Raw genomic sequence first — 19,805 nt, 5'->3', positions numbered from 1 at the left:
GTAAATGATTGCTAACTTGAGTTTAGTGTTTAGTTACAGATGGGATTGTGATTGAATTAGAGCAATAATTAACATCACCCAAATATGGATTCGGTGACTGTGGCTATGAGATCAATCCATCTGTTGGACTGTGGGTTTTATGCTTTTCCTATTTGAAGGAGTTTAGAGTGTCCTCATTTGTATGAAGGAGAGTTTTGTTTCATGAAGTGAAAGCTACCATCATTAGATAGATGTTCCAATGTGCATGGGTTGATGTGCATGGATACTGAGTGTCAGAGCTGGTCTATTTCCTAAGAACAGCGTTTTATACTCTGATGCTGAAGTTTTGACATTAAAAGGTGAGAGGAGAAGGCAGAAGTGGAGGTTTTTCCCTTTGCTTCCCATCTTTATCAGCGATAGCCAGAAGTCAATCCCAGACTTCAGCTTTTTTTCTGCAATCACTGTGTCCTTTAAAAGATCAACCAGAGTCCCTCCTCTTTAGATCTCTGTGCACCGGAACTACCTCCTCCATAAGCTTGTGGGTTCTGATGACCCCAACCTTGTCCTATATTCCCGCCGCTCTAGGAGGAGTCCCTGTATCCTGCAGCTACTTTCTCTAGGTTCTCTCAGTGTTCTCTTTGTCCTTTTGGCCTTCCTACAACAGTGTAACCCACTCCCCATAGTAAATTTTGTTGAAAAATCTACCATTGTTTCTGTTTTCCTGGTCCAATGCTAACTGAAGAAAACATTAGAAAACTGGTATCCACTTTTCATTCATCATCATGAGAGCTCAGCCTGCTTGAGAGGAAGGCTGAAACAGGAGACAGATTCCTCACACATCTAAGCACCTGGATCCAACTGTACATGAAGCCACATCTATCCCCTCTTTAGTTCTCTGGGTCAATATTTCATGTTTTGCTCAAGCCATATGGGATTGGATTTTTTCTGTATACAAGAAAGAGTCCAAACTAATCCAAATCTCTTTGTCCCTACCCCCAAATCAAATTCCTCATCCACAGCCACCAAACAAAACCAAGACCAACAACCTCCTACTGAAAACTTTAATGAAACCAATAAGTTAATAAGTTAACAAAGTGAGGTACTTGCATATTTGAGAACCAGGTTGGTGAGGGAACCTCAATGGTGGAAGGAGGGAGGGCTGCTTCCCATGCCTCCTTTGGTCACAGGGTAATCCTATTCTCCTGCCCTCTCTGAAGATCTGTCTCTGAAGGGATGGAGAGGTGGCTCTCTAGGGACAGTGCAGTGCAAATGAGGCGAGCCAGGATAGGCTCCATCCGGGGCATGATGGTACATGCAGAGGGCATGGTAGGGCAGAGGCTGGGCACCCTGGGGCTGAGCAAGATCCAACCCAAGCCCTGGTGCTGGTGCATGCAGGTCCCCAGTTATGAGATGCAGGCAGCTTGGCCTCAGCCCCCTTGTTCCCTGGTACCCCACAGAGGGTTGCCATTGATCCACTACCCCTCACCCTCCTGCCACCTGCTTGGCTTTGCAGAAGAGGAACGCAGGAGTGGGGATTTGAAAGTGGGGCTGAGGGCCCGCAGTGGATGGGCACTTATGCAAGATGCAGGGCTGCCAACTGAAATGGAGAAGTAGGTAGGGAGCAGTGCAGGTGAAAGGCAGGTACACAGGTGGTATATCGTCCAAGTGCATTATTATGCTCTCTGGGACCAGGAAGGAGTGGGCCTGGGGTCTCTCCAGTGGTGTGTGGGTCCTAGAGGCCTAGGCCTGAGTTGTGCTGTGGGGACACCAAGGAGGGCCCTCAGGGGCAGAGGCAGCAGTTAGAGTTCCTGGTCCAGCGAGGAGTCTACCTTCTTGAGGAAGGGGAGCTGGTAAAGCCCTGGGCCAGGACAGACTTTAAAGCTCCCTCTTCTGGTCAGAGGGAGTGAGGGGCTTCCTCTTAGTGGAAAGGACAGTCCACTAGCTCAGCTGCAGAGACTCAGGAAAGGCTGAGTGACTCTGTGCTCATGTGTCCAAGCATGTGTGGTTTTGTGCATCAGTACGAACGTGAGGATTTCTCTGGAGAAGCTAAAGGAACTTGTGTGACTGTCCATGGAGCACTGTCTGGGAAGTGTGGGGAAAATACAGAAACTTGTGTTGTCAAAGGTGTCTGGAGGACCAAAGAGAGGAGAGGACATCCAGCAGGAAAAGGAAGCCCCTGGAGGTGACATCTGCAAAAGGGAAGAAAGGCCCAAGCACTGCTCTTGGGAGAGGGCAGGAGAGAAACAGGCCCCATGCTGAGTAGGAATGGGGTGGATAAGCCAAAGAATGGGGATGGGGTCACGGCCAAGCAGCCTGAGACCAGCTACTGCTGGAAGCCCATCTCCCATAGGAGAGGGGCAGAGGGACCCCATGGGGGTCCCCAAAGTTGCATATTCATTATAATTTGCATATATGATGCCCATCTGCCTTTTGGCAGGGTTCTGTGCTTTGTGGGTACCTGCGGGGGCACCTTGGGCCCATCCCCAAGTGGGGTGGGGACTTGGCAGGAGGACTTCCCTGCTCTGTCTGAAGGGCAGGCCAGAGACCTCACCTTGCATAGCTGGAAGCTGGGTCAGTACTAGCCCAGTGCCCTAGTACCCCGCTCCTACTCCTGGGCAGTATCCCCTGCCAGGCAGGCCATGTTGGGCCTTGATAGGGTGGGCAGGGAACCGAGGGACCCAAAGGCCAGGAGGCAGCCGCTGCTGCTGCCCTCCATATGGCCTGGCATCTCACGCTCCTGGGGTGGGAGCTGGGCTCTGGCACCCGCAGCGGGCATCTCGCCCACCCAGGCTGCTCAATACTGCGTGTGGCCTCTCTCCCGGCAAGGGAGCGAGTTCAAGTAAGAGAAGAGTCCGGAGGCCTCAAGGGGCGGGTCCGAGCGCTAGGCCGAGGGCTGCTCCGCCCCTGAGAAGCCCCTCAGTCCATATTGGTGCTGACCGAACGGGAGATGCTAAGCGTCTGTGCGGAGACGGAAATGTCCTCGTGGTCCACGGGGCTGTGGTAGTCCGAGGTGATGTCGGGATCGAAAAGCGGTACTTGCACGGTGCCCAGGCTGGCCGAGGTGCCGGAGCGCAGGCAGCGCGAATAGAAGCCCAACAGCAGGTCCAGCTTGTGCTCGATGGACTGCACCTGGGGACGGGGCGCAGCTGGGAGGAGGGGTTCGGCTGGGACTCGGGGGCGGAGCACCGCTGGAAGGCGGGAGTTGGCCGGAAGGGGCGCGGCAGGAGGCGTGGCGGGCGTGGCTCAAGCGGCGGGTGGGGCCTGGGCGGGACTTATCTGGGAGACGCGAGCTGCGAGCCCCGTCTAGGGTGGAATTTGGGGGCAGGAGGAAGCTGGGAAGCTGGGGTGTGTTCCCGGAAGAAATTTAGCCGTAACTGGAACCGTCCATAAGACCGAGGAGACTGAGAGGGGAGTGGTTAAGAGAAGTAGGTGGGTTTGGGCGAGGCTACGGCGCCCCACAGGCAGGGCTCAGCAGGAGCTGACAGGCTTAGCCGGATGCTTTAGCAGGAGTGGGCGGGCTTTTTGAGGGGCGGGGCTTGTCTGTGGGGCGGAGCTTGGCCAAGTACTGGACGCACCGGCCCGGGTGGGGCCGTCTGGGCGGGTGTTCTGGGGTGTGGTTCAGAGAAACGCACTCTCCCCTCTTCTGGTTCCTGGGTCCCCCGCCCCCCCCACCGTGCTTCTAGACGACGATCAGCTTCTTGGCCCCTGTGACGGTCCATCCTACACTCACCTGCTTCTCCACCTTGACCACGCGTCCCATCATGCTGATTTCATCCACCACCTCCGCATCTGAGGGTCCCTTGTCGCCCTTCTCCCTGGCCTTCCGGTCCCCGGGTCCCCGACCCACAATCTGGTCCACCCTGTGAAGAAGAGGAACCATCAAAGGTCCTAGATACCTGCTGCTCCTCCCTTCCACAAGAATTCTAGGTTGCCTTTTGAATGGGAGGACACAGTCTTCACCTGTGGGAATGGCCACTGAGGAAGGAGGCCTTTGCACCGCCAAATGGAGGCTTGAGTTGAAGCAGGGAAACTAGCTTTTGCTTTGGGGTTCCCCAACTGACCGAGCAAAAGCACCAATACATAAACATGGCCAGTAAAACAACCGCTTTATAGAGGAGAGATGGGAAATAGTGGACTGGGAAAGGGAAAGAGGTAGATACCTGGGAACATGAGTTATAAGGCTAGAGCTGATCCCATCTTTTCTGCTCTCACAGTAAAATTTTTCTATGTCTCCCCCATGCCTTTGGGGCTGGGGTTGGAACCAGGGCTTCTCTAGCACTGAGCTATCCCCAGCCCTTTGTAAAGATATTTTAGTTTGAGGCCGAGTCTCACTAAGTTACCCAGGCTGGTCTCAAACTTGAGATCTTCCTGCCTCAACCTCCCAAGTAGCTGGGATTACAGGTGTGCCATGATCTTCCTTTCACTTTTAAACCTACTCCAGGGAGGCTTTTACCTCACCATTTCATCAAAACTACTGTTACGTTCCAAAATGAACTCCATGTTGCTAGATCCAATGATCAACTCTCAGTCCTCATTTCACTGGATACAGTTAATCACCCATTCTTCCTGCAAACATTTCTTTTTCCTGCAAACATTTCTTCAATTGGATTCTGAAACACCCTCTCCCAGTTCTACCCCTACCTCCCAGCTGGTATTGGTCTCTTTGTCTGAGTCCACCTCTATCTCCACAACCTCTAAACATTGCACGCAGCACAGCTTGCCTTTGAAGCCTCTTCTCTCAATTTACTCCCACTTGCTAGGTCGTATCTTCAAGTCCATAGTTTCAATTCCTCTATACCTTGTCAACACCAAATTTGTGTGTGTGTGTGTGTGTGTGTGTGTATGTATGTGTGTGTATTTATAGGGGTCAAACCCAGGGCCAAATCTATTTCCCCATCCAAACTTTTCCTACATACTCCACATCCCTACATCCACTGCCAGTGCAACACTCCCGTTTGAGGGCTGATGGGCATCACAAACTCAGCCAGTCCCAGTTCTCCTGATTGAAATTTGCTGTACTTGTTGTCTTCTCTGTGCCAATAAATGACAGTTTCCTTTTTCCTCTTGCTCAATCCAAAAACCTTGGCTTCATCCTTGATTCTCTTCTTTCTTTCACCCCACCATACCCCATAAGTAGGGTTTCTTTTCCTTTTTTTAACACTAATATGTATTAATTGTACAAATAAATAGGTTTCACTGTGATATTTCCATGCATGCATATCTCACATATTGATCATGTCCACCTTCCCTTCTACCCTCTGTCATTCTCCCCCAGTAGGATTTTCTGATAAAGTGTGAGAGAAAGAGCAGATCTACAATCTGACCACTTGTTCCAACTCCCCAGCTGCACCCTGGTCCCATAATCTCTGACCTGGATGTCTGAAGTAGGCACTTCCATCTGTTTCTACCCTTGCTATCTTATAGTCCATTGTCACCATCACACCCTTAGAGGGATCCTTTTAAAACATAACAGATCTTCCTTCTGTTTTTTTTTGTTTTTGTTTTTGTTTTTGTTTTGGTACAATGATTGAATCCAAGGGTGCTTAACCACTGAGCAACATCCCTAGCTGTTTGTTTGTTTTGAGACAGGGTCTCACTAAGTTGCTTAGGGTCTCACTAAGTTGCTAAGGCTTGCCTTGAACTTGTGATCATCCTGCCTCAACCTCCCAGGTCTGGGCTGGCAGGGTACTCACCTAGTCTGCAGGCTCTTGATCCGGCCCAGCATGTCCAGATGCCCTGCGGAGTACTGCTCAATGACATCCTTCACATCATAAGGTCGCAGTGTCTCCTTGAATTTCCTTTTGGCCACCAGGAACTTTAGAATCCTGTCAAGGGAGGAGGTCTCAGAGACCATCCTGTTCCAGTATGGGATTCTTTTCCAGCCCCCTCTCCATGTCTTTGTTACCCACTTATTGACCACCAGGGCAATTCCTTCTTGTGCTACCACTAGCAACTGGGTTCCCAGCCTCCCTTAACCACCTCTGCACTCCACAGGTTTCTTTGCTGTTTTTTTCATGTCCTATATTTGGATTAATCTGGGGTGGCAGGGACTGGGTCCAATGCCTTTGGCTAGGTAAAACACAGGGAGCATCTGTGAACATCGAATGTTGAGGATGACCATGTCAGAGAAGGAATATTGCATTCACCCCACAAATACTTGGCACAGCTTTGGGGGCCCTGGGTACTGGAGAGGACTCAGAGCTAACCCCTGGCCTAGGGAGCCCCTGGCTGGAATGAGAGACTGAAAGGACATAGGTAATTATGGGATGACAACAACCATGTTCAAAGAATGAAGAAAGAGAGCAGGGCCACAAGAAGGGAGGACCTCAGCTGGAGGTGCCCCGAGGAAGCAGAAGGGGATGAAGGGAGCTGTGGGAAGCAGAGGACATAGAGATGTGTAAGTGACACTCAGCTCTAAGTGGCAGGAACAAGGACATGATGGAAAGGGGCAGTCCAGGGGTTACAGGCCAGTGTGAGGAGATAGGGAGGAGATGAGCCATGAGAAGGGTGGGAAAGAGCCCTAAATCTCTGGCAGAGCATGGGTCCTGGGAGGGGTGGGTCATTCATTCTGCTTCGGTATGACTGCTGTGCTAACCCACATGAAGATGTGACCTGGAGGGCCAGAGTCAAGAGCAGGAAGATCAGCCTCAGGGAACAGGCTTGAGTTGGGAGAGGAGCAGTGGGGTAGAGTAATGGACAACTGTTAAGTGGTTCAGGAGATGGGACTGAAAGGCTTCTGAGTCTGAGTCCAGGATGACTCCCATGGCTGATGGTGGTGCCATTGCCCCCTGATAGGGACCCAGGAGGAGGAAGGGGTTTGGAGCAAGAGGTCTATAGGTGCAAGAGGTCTATAGGTGGCCAAGGAGATGACTTGGCACTCACAGCTCAAGCACTGTGTTCCAGATGGTGGTCACCTGAGGGGATAGACAGGATGTGTGGAAAGGGATTGAGGAGTGGCCTCACTCTGGAGAGAGAATCCAGCTCACTGATGTCAAAAAGAACACAAAGGGAAGAGGCTATGGGCAGGTGCATGAGCCAGGGAAGAGAGGAAGTGAGTCCAGAAGGCAAGGGGTTCAGAGGTCTCTGGAGCTAGAACTGAGCTAGAAATGAAGACTGAGCCAGAATTCCTTGCCAACGAGTTGGGGCCAAATCTGCGACTGGGCCATGGCTACAGGTCCCCACTTAACTCCTGAGGCAGGGAAATAGCCAGTGGAGCAGGGGCTTTCAAAATTTTTGACCAAGACCTACCATGTTACAGCACAAACTAGTACACATGCACACATGGGCACTCATGCATACACACACAGATAACTGAAATATAAATTTCATAAACATTATTTGCCCTTAATAAGAGAAATGCATTCTCATGTGTTTTTAAATGTTGACCAAGGCCCACTAACTTGGTTTCCCTAAGTTGATTTCAAACCGCCTTGACCTGTGGTTTGAAAAGCATTGATCTAAAGAAGTCCTAGGGGAAACAGGCAGGCCAAGACACCCAGGGAGAGAGTCTGAGACATCAGGACAAAAGGAGGCTGAGAATGAGAGAGATGCAGGGAAAGGGTGCATAGACAAACCCCAGGAGAAACAGGTAGGCATGGATACAGCTGGGGAAAGAGAAGTGAAGAAGCTGGCACAAAGTGGGAGACAGAGAAGGGAGAGAAGCAGAGAGGCAGAGCAGAAGAGACTGGGAGGGTACTGCATGTGTGAGGACAGGGACCATGATGGGCAGCTGCGCCACTGGAGCCTGGCCCTCTGGGCATGATATGTAAGAGCAAACCCTGCAGGGAGCCATATGCCACCTCCCCACCTTGCCCGTTCTCCATCCGGGCAGCGTCTGGCACACTGGGAGCTAGGCCAGGCATGGCCATGAGAGCGGGCCCAGATGGGGAGCAGCAGTGGGTGGCAGATGGGAGAGGGTGCTCACCTCAGGCTTCAGTCTCACCTGACGGAGCGGATGACCGTCTTCACAGCTGGCATGACGTCGTCCACTGTGAGCTCGCACTGGTAGCTCTTCTCCTCTGCTACTTCCTCTGAGGGGCCCTCTGAAAAGACAGGGGCACCCATGTGTTTCAAGGGTCAGCAGCAGAAAACGCCACTCCAACCCCCACCTCCATGGAGGTACTGATAAGAAGACAGGACCAGAAAGGGACCAGAATCTTCTTGGGGCACAAGACAGACCAGGCTCCTGCCTCCCTTGCTTCTGCCCTTCACAACCCTACCCAGCATGGAAAAACCCAGTGTGCTACATGCCCATCTGTCCCTGTAGTCAGACAAAGCAAACATCTGCCAGATGTCAGATGATTGACAGCTGCTTGAGGGCACATCTGGTCTGACTTGGGGCAAATGTGATAAACATAGCCCTGGAGGAAGTCCCACTGGCCCCACCATGCAGGACAGAGAGCCCTGGAGAGAAGGCACCTGATACTCTGCACATAATCATGCACCATCTTATCCTCCAGCTAAGGGGGATGGAGGCGCAGGGAGGGCTCCTCTGGCCAGCTGTGGGAAGCAAGGCCCTTAAAACCAGGATGAGAGGAACAGCTCCTCTGGGGCTGGCACTCTGCCCTGCAAGAAAGGCGATACTCTCCTCACCCACCAAGAGAAAGGGGCATGAGCAGGCAGTAAAGGAGGTCCCTGGCACCAGCCTTGCCCAGGTTTCTATGGACCAGCACCTCCCAAAGACTGGTTTGTGTCTTCTGTAACTTTCCAGGAAAAGGCTGAGTTGTCAGCCAGCAACATCTTGATGCAGCACAGGCAGAGGTAGCATGGCTACCCCCTCCTTCCAAGGACAAAGTGCCTCCTGTCCTCATCCACCATCCTTGTCCACTCACACCCCATTTCCCCTTCTGAGGCCCGCCCTGCAGCATGTTCTGCAGCTGGGAAGAGTCTTCCAGGGGACCCAGTCCAACACTTCCATTTTCCAGAAGAGGACACTGAGGCACAGAACTGGCTAAGTCACAGTGTGAGTTACAGGGAGAACTAGAACTCAAAGCAGTCCCCCTCCAACAGTTGAAAAGTGACCCCCACACACAGACACCAGTCTCATGTGTGCAAGTTGCACTGGAGGGCAGAGAACCTGGGCTTTGGAACTGGACAGGCCTGTGGGAGGACAGGAGCTCTGCCACTCATGAGCTGAGAATCTCAATTTCCACGTCTATAAAGTGGGAATGAAAATGGAGTCATGGGAGAAGCAAATGAGATAATCCCATCAGGGCTCATGAAATGTGGGTTTCTGCTCTTTCCAAGGTACATTCATTGTCATCTAGCTGTTTTTTGTTTTTGTTTTTATTTTTGTTTTTTTGGTACTAGGGATCAACCCCAAGGGTGCTTAACAACTGAGCCACATCCCCAGCCCTTTTATACATTTTATTTAAAGACTGGGTCTCACTGAGTTGCTTAGGGCCTTGCTAAGTTGCTGAAGCTGGCTTTGAACTTATGATCCTCCTACCTCAGCCTTCTGATCCACTGGAATTACAGTTGTGTGCCACAGCACCCAGGGTCATCTAGCTTTAACTGAGCACTTACTATATTCCAAAACCTCTTTTGTTCACCTTCCATAGATTATCTCAATCTTCACAACAGCCCTTGAAGCAGATACTATTATTGTCCCCATTTTATAGGTGAGGGAAGTGGAGTAGGGCCCAAAGAAATTAGGTCACTTGCAGAAGTGACAGAGCCAGAATTCAGATCCAAGCAGCCTAGCTCCAAAGCCTGCACCCTCAACCACTACCAAATGCCACCGTCTACATTCCCATTTGATCTCTAATAATCTGGTGCCCAGGCTACAGCAAAGCAAGTGTTATGATGCCCATCTTATACACTAGAAAACCAGAGTCCATCCCCACCCCTGCAACCTTCGGCAGGTCCTGGACCCCAAACCTCTAGGAGCTCACCCTCAGCAGAGGTGCGGGGTTTGAGTCTCAGAGAGGCCCGGAAACGTGTGCGGTCATTGAAGCTCCAGCTCTTCTGCACTTTGGTGGGGCTGGTGGCCTCACCCACCTGCTCGCTGCTTGGGGAGGTGGGCATTGGTGGAGGTGCCAGGTGCTGCTTGGAAGGACCAGTCCGCCGCTGGGAGCTGCCCATGCGGATGCGGTCTTTGATGCCCATCCGGCTGCTAGCAGAGCAGGGCAGGTTGGGGAGAGAGCCAAGTTAGCTGGTGCTGGGGCAGGAGGTGAGTGGGGACAATGCTGATCTAGGACTTGGGGGCGACTATTGGGTCTGGATTCCCCACCAAACAGACTTTCTAGGATGGAACAACGGTGTGGTGAGGGGGGCCCTGACTCCAACAAGAAGCTAAAGGGTGGTCATTTGGAGCATATCCCATCCCCAGTCCCACCTTCCACCCCTCTTTGCCCAGACAGATAAGGGTGCACAGGAGACAGATGTCAGAGTGAAAGGACTGAGAGAAACCCAAGAAGGAATCAGACAAGACAGGAGACGAAGGATCTGGGCCTGGCCCACGGGGGTGGTTGGAGGGTGGAGGTAGTGACCCTGTTGGGCACAGACAGGCTGCTGAGGGATGGGGAAGCTCACCTGGCCATGCATACTGAGGTAGGCCTCCAGTCCTCACTGTACCAGGGAAAGGCTGGGTGGAGTCAAGGAGGCATGTGTGTGCACATGTGACAGTGTGGGTACAGAGGTAGCAGAGTGTATACACATGGTGTGTGTGGACATGTGTCAGTTTGTATTTTCTCCTTTCCCCACTGCTGGAGCTATCTGATCCGGCATGGGTCAGGTCAGGGTTTTAGGACCTGATCTAGCTATGCAGATGGGCTCTGCAAAATAAGGTCTCCATCACACGGGCTTCTGTGTGATGTGCCAGTGGATGGTGCAGTGTGATGTCCATTGAGGGCCTAAGCCTCATGAGTCTGGGTGCTATATGCCTAGGATGTGCCTGGTACCCGCCCTCCCAGTGAAGATCTATTTCAATAACCTGTTCTGTGGTCTCCCTTGCCTGAGCTCTGCTCACCTGGACCTATGTCCTGACCATGGGGTCCTGGATCTCCCTAGAAGATTCCTCCTTCACTGCTACTCAGCTCCCAGTTAAGCTTACACTGTCTGTGTGCACATGAACACACACATGCAGATCTGGACACACGCTCTAGGCTCCCCTTACTATACCCAGCCCCTCACCACATCCCCCAAACCTTGGAGGGAGACAGGCGGGGTGGGGGGAGGCCAAGGGTTTACCATCACCATGAAAGGCCCTGATTAACCAGTACTTGGTAGAGTAACTCTAAGTCCAAGAGGTTCAAGGACCACATTATTGCTGTTTGGGTCAGACCTATGCCAATATCCTCCATCCTATGCCCTGTGGCATCATAGCTGCCTCGCCTGCTGCCATGTGCCACTGGAGGATCCCTGCAGACAGCTTTGGGGCCCCCATTGCCTTGGGCACCAGCTCAGAGGGGCACCAGCCAGTCTCAAAGGAGGCCTGAGGTGGGGCAGGGTTGAGGAAGGAGACTGTCACCTACTCTCAGGGACTTTCAGATCAACAGTTAAGCAAAGGACAGATTCTGGTTTCGATGTTGGGTGGGTACCCAGGTCCCCCATGCCCAGGGCATGGGGTGAAAGGTATAGAACCCAGTTGCTGAGGTAAGAGATCTCGAAACCAGGGGCACCTTCGGGAAGGTGGCCGGGATGTAGGGCCATCCTTAGGGGAGGGGCCTCTGCCCAGAGGGAAGAGGTTAAAGGTCAGGTATTGGAGCCCTTAGGGTATCAGAAGGGAAGGTCAGGCCCCAGGGTCCCCTCGACACATCCCAAGATTCCAGACACATCCCAAAGATTCCAACCGAAGTTTGAGGTTGGCTTTCCCAAACTTTCCCCTGCAGAGCCATTCCTGCGGGCTCTCCTCATGCTGGCAAGCACCCCACCACCCTGCCCATCCGTGCAACCCCTGCCCCTGTCCTCCACTCCTCTAAGCTGGAGAGGAAGAGAGAAGGCTGGAGAAGGCCCTGAGCTCCAGTCAAGGGCCTGGAACTCTGGATCGCTGCACCCAGCACATCAGGCACCAATGGCGTTCTGGGGAAGGGAGGGGTGACCTCCCTATCTCAAGAAGTGTGCAAAAAAGCTGAGTGTGCACTCCACAGAACTTTTGGAGGAAGGAGTCTGAAGCTTGCACTAGAGGCCTTGAAAGGTCCCTTTCCAGCTCTGATTCTGTGACGGTGGAGGGAGCTTCCAGCGGGGTTTGTGGGGGTTCTGTAACTTTCCAGCCATCTGAGGCCCTGGGCTCCTCTTTAATGCAAGAAGACAGTTTTACCAGGAGCAGCCCTGGATTCCTGCTCCTTGGGTAGGGCCCAGAAAACAGCCCACGTCAGCCTCTCTGGAGCCTGAAAGCTCAAAGAAAATGGAAAGAAACCTGGCACACAGTGGGCACCAAAGAGCTCCTTCCCTCCCAGTCTCCTCGGAGCACGCAGTGTCCCACCTGCCTGCCTCGGTGCTTTCAGTCCTCTCCGCCACGTCACGCAGTGGCTCTGGTTCTCCATCCCTATTTCACCGATAAGGAAAGAAGTGAAACAACTTGCCCGAGGTCACAGAGCTCCCCTGGGATGGGGCAAGTCCTAGGCCATTTTCTCTGCCTCAGACATTGTGTTCTTTTTCCAGGACAAGTGCTAGGGGTGAGGGCGAGGGCAGTGGTTCTCAACTGGGGCAATTTCACCCCCCAAGGCACATTTGGCAATGTCTGGAGATATCTGGGGTTGTAACAGCATTGGTGTTCCTGGCATCCAATGGGTAGAAGCCGGAAATGCTGCTAAGCATCCTACAAAGCATGTGTTAGCCCCAAGCAAAAGATCTGTCCAATTCAAAATGTTGAAGGTGCCAAAGTGAACAACTGAGGTCTAAGGGGTCTGTTGGTGCCTAGGAGAAGGATGGGGTCAGCTTGACTGTGGCTGTCCTCAGGAAGTGCCAGTGCTGCCACCAACTGCCCTCTGACTGCCCTGCTGGACTCAGACCCACTTGAACCAGGAATTTCTTTAGGATTCATCCTCTGCCTGCCAAAGGCAGCCTCCCCACTGTCTGACTGCACACGGCCCCTCTGCTTCAGTCCCCTCCTCAGGGACTAGGCAAACAGTCTCATAGCTGGCCTCTCTGTCCCACTCTTGCCCCTCTGTCCATCCTGCCCACTCAGCCAATCTTGCAATGGGTCAGATCTGACCTGGAGTCTCTTCAGCTTCACCCTTCAGTGTGTCCCCATTTCCTACAGTCATGGTTCCCAAACTGTTTTTTAAAGTGAGATCTTAACTGCCAAATGTACCAAATTGAATAAGGTCAATTTTGTAGGCGCCAAGCAGTTTGGGCCCGGCTATACTGCATTTATGATCTGCGTCTCAGGCTGGAGTTGGAGCTCAGGGCTAAAGTGCTCCTGGGTTCAATGCCCAGATCAAATAAAACAAAACAAAAAACAATCTGCATTTCATATCTGAGGAAACAGAGGCACAGACAGCTACGTGACTTGCCCACAGACACACGGCCAGTGAGTGCAGACCAGACTGTGATGGAGAATCCACATCTCTCAGAAATGCTGCTTTTATACAGAAGCACATGACAGCCAGGGGCTCTGCTCCTCATCTGCTACCACAAGACTCCAGAGGCACCTTAGGGAAACCAGAGATCCACGAACTCAAGTGTCAGGCAATGCCAACAAGATGAAGCCGCACTGGGGCTTAACCTCAGCCCTGACATCCCACTCTCAGAACTGACCAAACCGGGCTATGCACTTGTTTCCCATGGCTGTGCTCTTTTGCCAACTTGCCTGGTCCATGTCCCCGCTAACAGCCACCCCTTCCAGGGCTTCCTCTGGGTTAAGCGCCCAACTCAGGCTTCACAGCCCCTCTGCTTCCTCCTCTTATTGCGCTCACTGCACCAAACTGCAGTTACTCTTTGCAACTCTCCAGGGACCATGTTTTATTCATCACTGTGTCCCCAGGGCACACAGCAAGTCCTGGCATGGCAGGTACCATGAATGCAGTGGTGATACAGCTACATTGGTGATCTGGAGTTAGGGAGGTGCCAGGCCTATCCCCTTCAGCCATCTGCCGAGTTCCAGGCAGACAGTGGGGAGACAAGAAGCTAAACCCAAGGCCCAGCAAAAGTCAGAGTGGGAAAGACCCTCAGAGAGCCTCTAGTTCAATCTGCCCATTCCACATAGGGAAAACTGAGGTCCAAAGAAGGGAAGCAATTTGACCAAAATCACACAGGGGTCAGCGGCAGAGCCAGCGCACATCCCCAAGGCTCCTGCAAGTGTCCCTTCCAGCACACTGGGCCCATGCCCCAGACCTGGCAGAGGCATCCCCAGGAAGGCAAGGGGCTCATCAGGACCCAGAGGCAGATGGCAGGCGGCAGGCACATGCACCTTGTTCATGGCCTGTCCTGTCCCCCTCTCCAACCCCCAAAGATGGGGGGATGAGGAAGAGTGGGGGCAGGAGGAGCAGGCGAGGGGGTACCTCGGTCTCCAGCTGGCGTGGATCCGAAAGAAACTCCGTTTATTACTAAACATCTGGCTGGAAAGTTGAGAACAAGACACGAACAGAGGTTAGTGACAAAGGGACAGGTGGGCAGAGCGTGGGGAGTTGCCAGGATGGGGCTGGTTTCCGGTGGCTGGTGGGAAAAGGACCCCCACCCAAGTCATCCTCCAGCTCCATCCCCAGGATGCAGAAGTTCTCAGTCTGCACAAGGACCCCCTGGGAGCATTGTGAACACGCAGAATCCTGGGCCTCCTCTCCAATCCAACTCCGCAGGTGTGGAGAGAGGGCCAGGCATTTGCATTTCGGACAAACACCCCATGAGATGCTGATGCAGGAAGTCGGAGACCACACTTTGAGCAACTCAACACAAAATCCTAAAAGGAAATGCCATCCCCTGGCCATCCCCCAAGAAGTCCTGCTTCTTGGAGCTCTACTTCCTGGGAACATGCTTAGTTTGGATCCATCCCCAAGCATCCCTGGGGATGTAGCCAACCAGGTGTGTGTATGCGTAGGTACATATCTGGGGCATCCCAGCTGCAATACCTACCCCATTAGACCTAGACAGCCAAGGTTAAGGACAAGACCATTTAGCCTGAGCCTGGGGACTGACCTAGAAGACACAGCTTGGCTCTCTAGGGTCTCTTGGAAGAAGTGACACTCTACCACCATCACCATGAGTTCCAGACACACAGACACTCCAGGACAGACAGACATAGGCTGGGAGTTAGTGATAGCCAAGCCCTCAGCAGTGATCTGTTCCTGGGCTTCAGTGAGTTCAGGGTCCCATAGAAGCCATTGGGAGTGCTATAGGTGCCAGGCTCCAGGATCCCCTCCATTCTCATGCCTTCCTATTCAGGCAAGGTGAGACCAGAGTGCCCTAGAAGCTGCAGAGAGCCCATGCTCTTGGCATGATTGTTGGAATGCCAAAACTTTTGAGTTTCTGCCTGTGAATCGCAGTTTGGTAGGGATGGGGATAAGGATGAAGGGCCTTCAGGCAGTGCTGGGGAATCCAAGTGGTCCTATATCATGAACATTTCTTCCAGGGAGCTCCCAGCCTGGCCTGGCCAGACATGCTTCCCTTCCCCTCCCTCCAGTTCCAAACCTGGAGGGGTGCTCTCTCTCTCCCCACTTCCTGTTCAGCCCCTAGCCCAGAAGTGCCCTAAAAACAGGGAGGGGATGCTACCCACTGCACACCACGACCCCCAGCCCAAAACACTCCATCACTCTATCCTCCAGGAGAAACTCAGAGAACCCAGAGCTCCTAGTCAGCCTAAACATCACTGATTTTCTGCCAGGAACAGAGTGATTTAATGACTTTCTCAAGGACACACAGATCAGGTGGCAGAGGCAAGCTTCCATGGCACCTCTTCCCTGGTCCCTTGTTCTGGGCCTGGGGCTCAGAATTACAGCTAAGGCTCAAAGCCCAGATGCCTATCTGGTTGGTTCAGTGATGATGTGTGAAGATGAGGCAAAACAAAGAGATGGGTAAAGGGCAGGGGAAGGTTTGAAGGGGACTGAACCCTCGACCTCAAAGCTAAATCTACAGAGGCAGCTGCTTGTCCCCATGCTGTGAGTGAATGGGCTGCCCTTATCCAAACATGTTGGAGCTCCCCCACTTATGAACACATGTCAGGGAAGGCCAAGCATCGTTCTTTCTTGGTTCTTCTTTCAAAATGCAAAAGCTCCAGGAGGGACAGGTCAAGGGGAAAGATACCATTGTGAGTGGCAAAGAGTACCTCAGTAAGGAAGAAAAGAGAATCCCAGGAGCACCCGCTGGGATTAGCAAAGCTGTGGACAAGGGTTGCATGAGACAAGAGCATTAGTTGCTGGCTGGGTTTACGTAGGTCCTACAGCGGTCTTAGTCACAGAGCTCTCTTTCCAGCTGGCATCTGGTTCCCGAGAGGCGACTGCAGGGTCAAGCCCCTCCTAGAGCAACATGCTGGGGAGGGGGTTCCCTGCCCTCACAACCCAGAGTGGTGCCCACGATTACCTGAGCCGTAAACACCTGTGGCCAGCGGCCTCCTCCTCTCTCCAGCTTCCCGGGAGGGATGGGGGTGCAGGGATGGAAGAGTGAGGGGAACGTGGAACAGAGAAAGAAAGAGGACAATGGCATGAATGGGGGAGGTGACAGGGTAGGATGGTGTGGACATCTCTCCCAGTCAGACTCTCGGAGTCCCAGGAAACGAAAAGGTGAGTCCAGCCTGGCCTCTCCAGAGAGGCCCTCAGTCTGTACCTGTCTGGCCATCCGACGACAACTGCCCAGGCCTCATGAAGAGGCCCAGGAGGCCCCCAAACAGGCCCAGACACCGACAGAGTAGCTGGAGGCAGGTCTGAGGGAGGATAAGACAGAGAATGGAAGAAGAGGAGGAGAAGCAAGAGGAGGTGGTGACCCCAGGGGGCCCCTACCTTTCCCCAGGGCAGAAGGAGGCGCTGCCCGGCCGGTGGCAGGTGGCAACGGGCGGGTAGCGGGAGGGCGCTCCATCAGGTACTGGCGCCCGCCGCACCTCCAAGGGCCGTAGGCCCCCATTGCGGGCCCGTTGCACGTGCTCAAACAAGAGGGCCAGCTCTCTGCAGGAGAGGGCACCATCAGCCACAAGCAGGGCCCTGGCACCACCCCCCTCACCTAGTGGGCTCTGAGCTCCTGAGCTCACCCGCCAGGTCCTGCTCTATAGGGATGCTCACAAACACCCAAGCCAGGCCAGGCCAGACAGGAGTGGAAGATGGAAGACAACGGCTCTCTTCCTCCCTTTCTACACTCAGTTCCTGGAAAATCCTCAGGGACACCAGGTTTGGTTGTGCAGACTGGGCACAACTCAAGAGCACCCGCACAAGGTGGCAAATAGGAGCTCAAATTCAGCTGACTCTCTGCTCATCGAGGCACAGTGGCACTGTGCCTGCTGGAAGGCCAGCAGCAGCCCTGAAATTCATACCCTCCCGATCTGACTATGGATTTTAGGGAAGACAGACCAAGGATGGAGATTTCACAGGGCAGCTGGCCCAGCTACCCTCTATTGTGGCGCTCACGCCTGCTGCTGGGTTCCTGGAGACTGAATTTGGGCCTGGAGCTGCCCCCTGACTCTCTAGGCCACTTCCTACCATAAGCCAAAAAAAGTAAAATGCCCCTCTCCACTGTCCCCTGCCTTCCCACCAAAGGGATGAGAAAGTTGAGGCCCAGGGAGCAGCAGAAGGTCCGATAGACCCCAAATCTCCAAACCAGGCTCTGTCCCTCTAACCAAGGGACCCAGACCACCCCACTCCATTTCCCTGCCTCCCTCACACCACTTTCTACCTATCCAGCCCCTGCTCCAACTCCCCACCTCGCCCTGGTCAATAGGGCTGCTCCTGAAAAGGAGGCTTCGTCTAACCTAGCTGCCATCTCTGTCTCCGAGGTGGGAGCTTGCCTCTGCCAGGAAGGGAGATGGGGGTGGGAAGTGTGATGCCCCCTTCTGGGCCCCCCCTTCTGCCCCTCCCGGGAAGCCCACAGGGCTGGGAGGGAGCTGGAACAGGCCAGGTGAGGGCAAGTGGGATCACGCAACAGCTGCTCTTGGAGAACTAATGAGGCAAAAAAGGTGCGCAGAAGCGCTGAGCGCAGCAACCTGGCCCAGCCTCGCACTCCATGCCCGCCCGCGTGTGGGAGCGTGCCAGATCCGCGGTCTTCATTCCTGCCCCAGGGCTGGCCAGGCACCTGGCCACATGCACCTTGGTGATGCTATTAATAATCCTTTGAATGGAGCCACCCCCGTGCAGCCTAGGCTCAGCCAGGGCCAGTGGGAAGACTCTCTTCTGGGTGCTGAGGCCCAGTAGAGTCCAGTCACATATGGGGGCTCAGTGCAGGCCCTGGCACAGTTCCTGACCATTCCGCACTCTCTTCAACCAGCTACAATACTCCAGGCTGGTAAGTGCCACCAGTGTCCCCCACTCGAGACTGAAGGGAAATGAGCTGGCTGTGTCACTGGCTTCAGTGGCCTCACCAATGGGTGAGTATTCTGACTGTCAGCACTCCATGAGCTGGGCTCAGCCTGTGGGGCAGAGCTGCACCAAGGCCCTGTGTCCTGTGTGCTTCTCAGAGAGAGGATCTTCCAAGCTCTAAGTAAGGTAGAACCTACAGAGCCAGCCCAAAATGCTCCCATGGTCCCCACATTCCAGGGATAAATCCCAGCCCTTGGTGCTCCCTGGGTATTACTGCCAGCCCCCCACCCACTCCCACCCCCAGAAGGACCTACCTGAAGGATGGGAGGATACTGTCATAGTAGTACCAGGTGGCCGTCAGGTAGGCCCTGCTAGTGTCGGTGGAGTACAAGCGCCATGCAGCCTGGGGATATGTGGAAGAAATGGGGCATCAGTGAGGTCTCTCAGCCCCCACCAGCCCTCTGCCCCTGAAGGAACCTAGTCCTTAGCCAGCCAAGGGTAGGCAAAGCCAGAGGCCAGTCCCAACTCTATAGCCACCAGCAAGGCCAACCTAGAAATTGAGGCCTAGAGAGAAACGACTTGCCCATGATGTCCCAGAAGATCCACATGAGTCAAGGACCCTGGAGCAAAGGGGTAAGACCAGGGGTTTTATCATCAGGCAGATGTGGGTTTCCAATCTCAGTTCTACCCCTTTCAAGTGTTGACAAACTAAATGAAGTTCCAGAACCTCAGTATTCTCCCCTGTAGAGAGAATCAGCTACTACTTACCTAACAGCATGCTGTGAGCATGTTTGTCTATCCAATGCAAAGCTCAGTGGTGACACATAGTAAGCACTTAATGCCAGGTCCCCCTGTTAAACCTTCCTGTTAACTCCCTTCTTCACATCTGATAAATATCTATGTATTGTGTGTTCAATTAATGGCACCGATCTCAGAGCCAAGTAGAGTATCTGGCACTTGTAGGTGTCCCACAAATGTTTGGAGAATGAATGCTGACTGCTAACAGCAACTCCGCTCTATCTTTCCTAGCTGCCTGTCTCTAGGAACTGAGAAAGGGGTTGCTGAGGAATGCTGAGGGGTTGGTTGGAAGAAAGAGCATCACCCACCGGCCCCTCAGCTTCCATGGACTTGCAGGACTTCCTTCATAGCAGGAGGAAAGAAGGTCGGACAAGAGGAAGGCTTTGAGATATGGAGAAGAGCCAAGGAGAGACTGAGTGGGATGATCAGCCAAGGCAGGAAGACATGGAAGCTGCTAGACAGGACAAGGCAGAATTGGGCCCTGTATACCCCCCTTCTCTGGGTGCCTCTTGTCCTTATGGGGTTGCCACTGTTGACCTCACCGGCCAGGCGCCTTCCAAAGACAGAAATATTTTTACTTCCTGCTTGCCTAGGCCCCTGGCATGGGCTGGAGAGCAGCTGCCAGAGCTGTCTCATTAATTATGGGCACTATAA

The 19,805-nt window shown here is 53.4% G+C and overlaps 1 protein-coding gene across 4 annotated transcripts in view; it reads right to left on the bottom strand.

Moving 5' to 3' along the window:
• Positions 1 to 1,026: 1,026 nt before the first annotated feature.
• The window catches only part of Kcnq4 (potassium voltage-gated channel subfamily Q member 4), a 51,882-nt gene continuing 33,103 nt past the window's right edge, over positions 1,027 to 19,805 (bottom strand). For 3 of the 4 annotated variants that reach the window (XM_005317874.4, XM_078026029.1, XM_078026030.1), the window contains 7 exons: positions 18,668 to 18,756; positions 16,851 to 17,012; positions 9,873 to 10,093; positions 7,922 to 8,021; positions 5,673 to 5,804; positions 3,710 to 3,839; positions 1,027 to 3,108 (listed from right to left, as the gene is read on the bottom strand). In XM_005317874.4, the coding sequence (XP_005317931.3) occupies positions 2,896 to 3,108; positions 3,710 to 3,839; positions 5,673 to 5,804; positions 7,922 to 8,021; positions 9,873 to 10,093; positions 16,851 to 17,012; positions 18,668 to 18,756 (1,047 nt within the window). In that variant the 3' untranslated portion in view covers positions 1,027 to 2,895. The remainder of the gene's footprint in view (positions 3,109 to 3,709; positions 3,840 to 5,672; positions 5,805 to 7,921; positions 8,022 to 9,872; positions 10,094 to 16,850; positions 17,013 to 18,667; positions 18,757 to 19,805) is intronic. The other variant, XM_078026028.1, reaches the window with a different exon arrangement.

This window comes from Ictidomys tridecemlineatus, chromosome 11 (genome assembly GCF_052094955.1).
Source record: "Ictidomys tridecemlineatus isolate mIctTri1 chromosome 11, mIctTri1.hap1, whole genome shotgun sequence".
Lineage (NCBI taxonomy): Eukaryota > Metazoa > Chordata > Mammalia > Rodentia > Sciuridae > Ictidomys > Ictidomys tridecemlineatus.
Note: the sequence above shows the minus strand (reverse complement) of the source record. Positions and strands in the feature narration are given on the sequence as shown.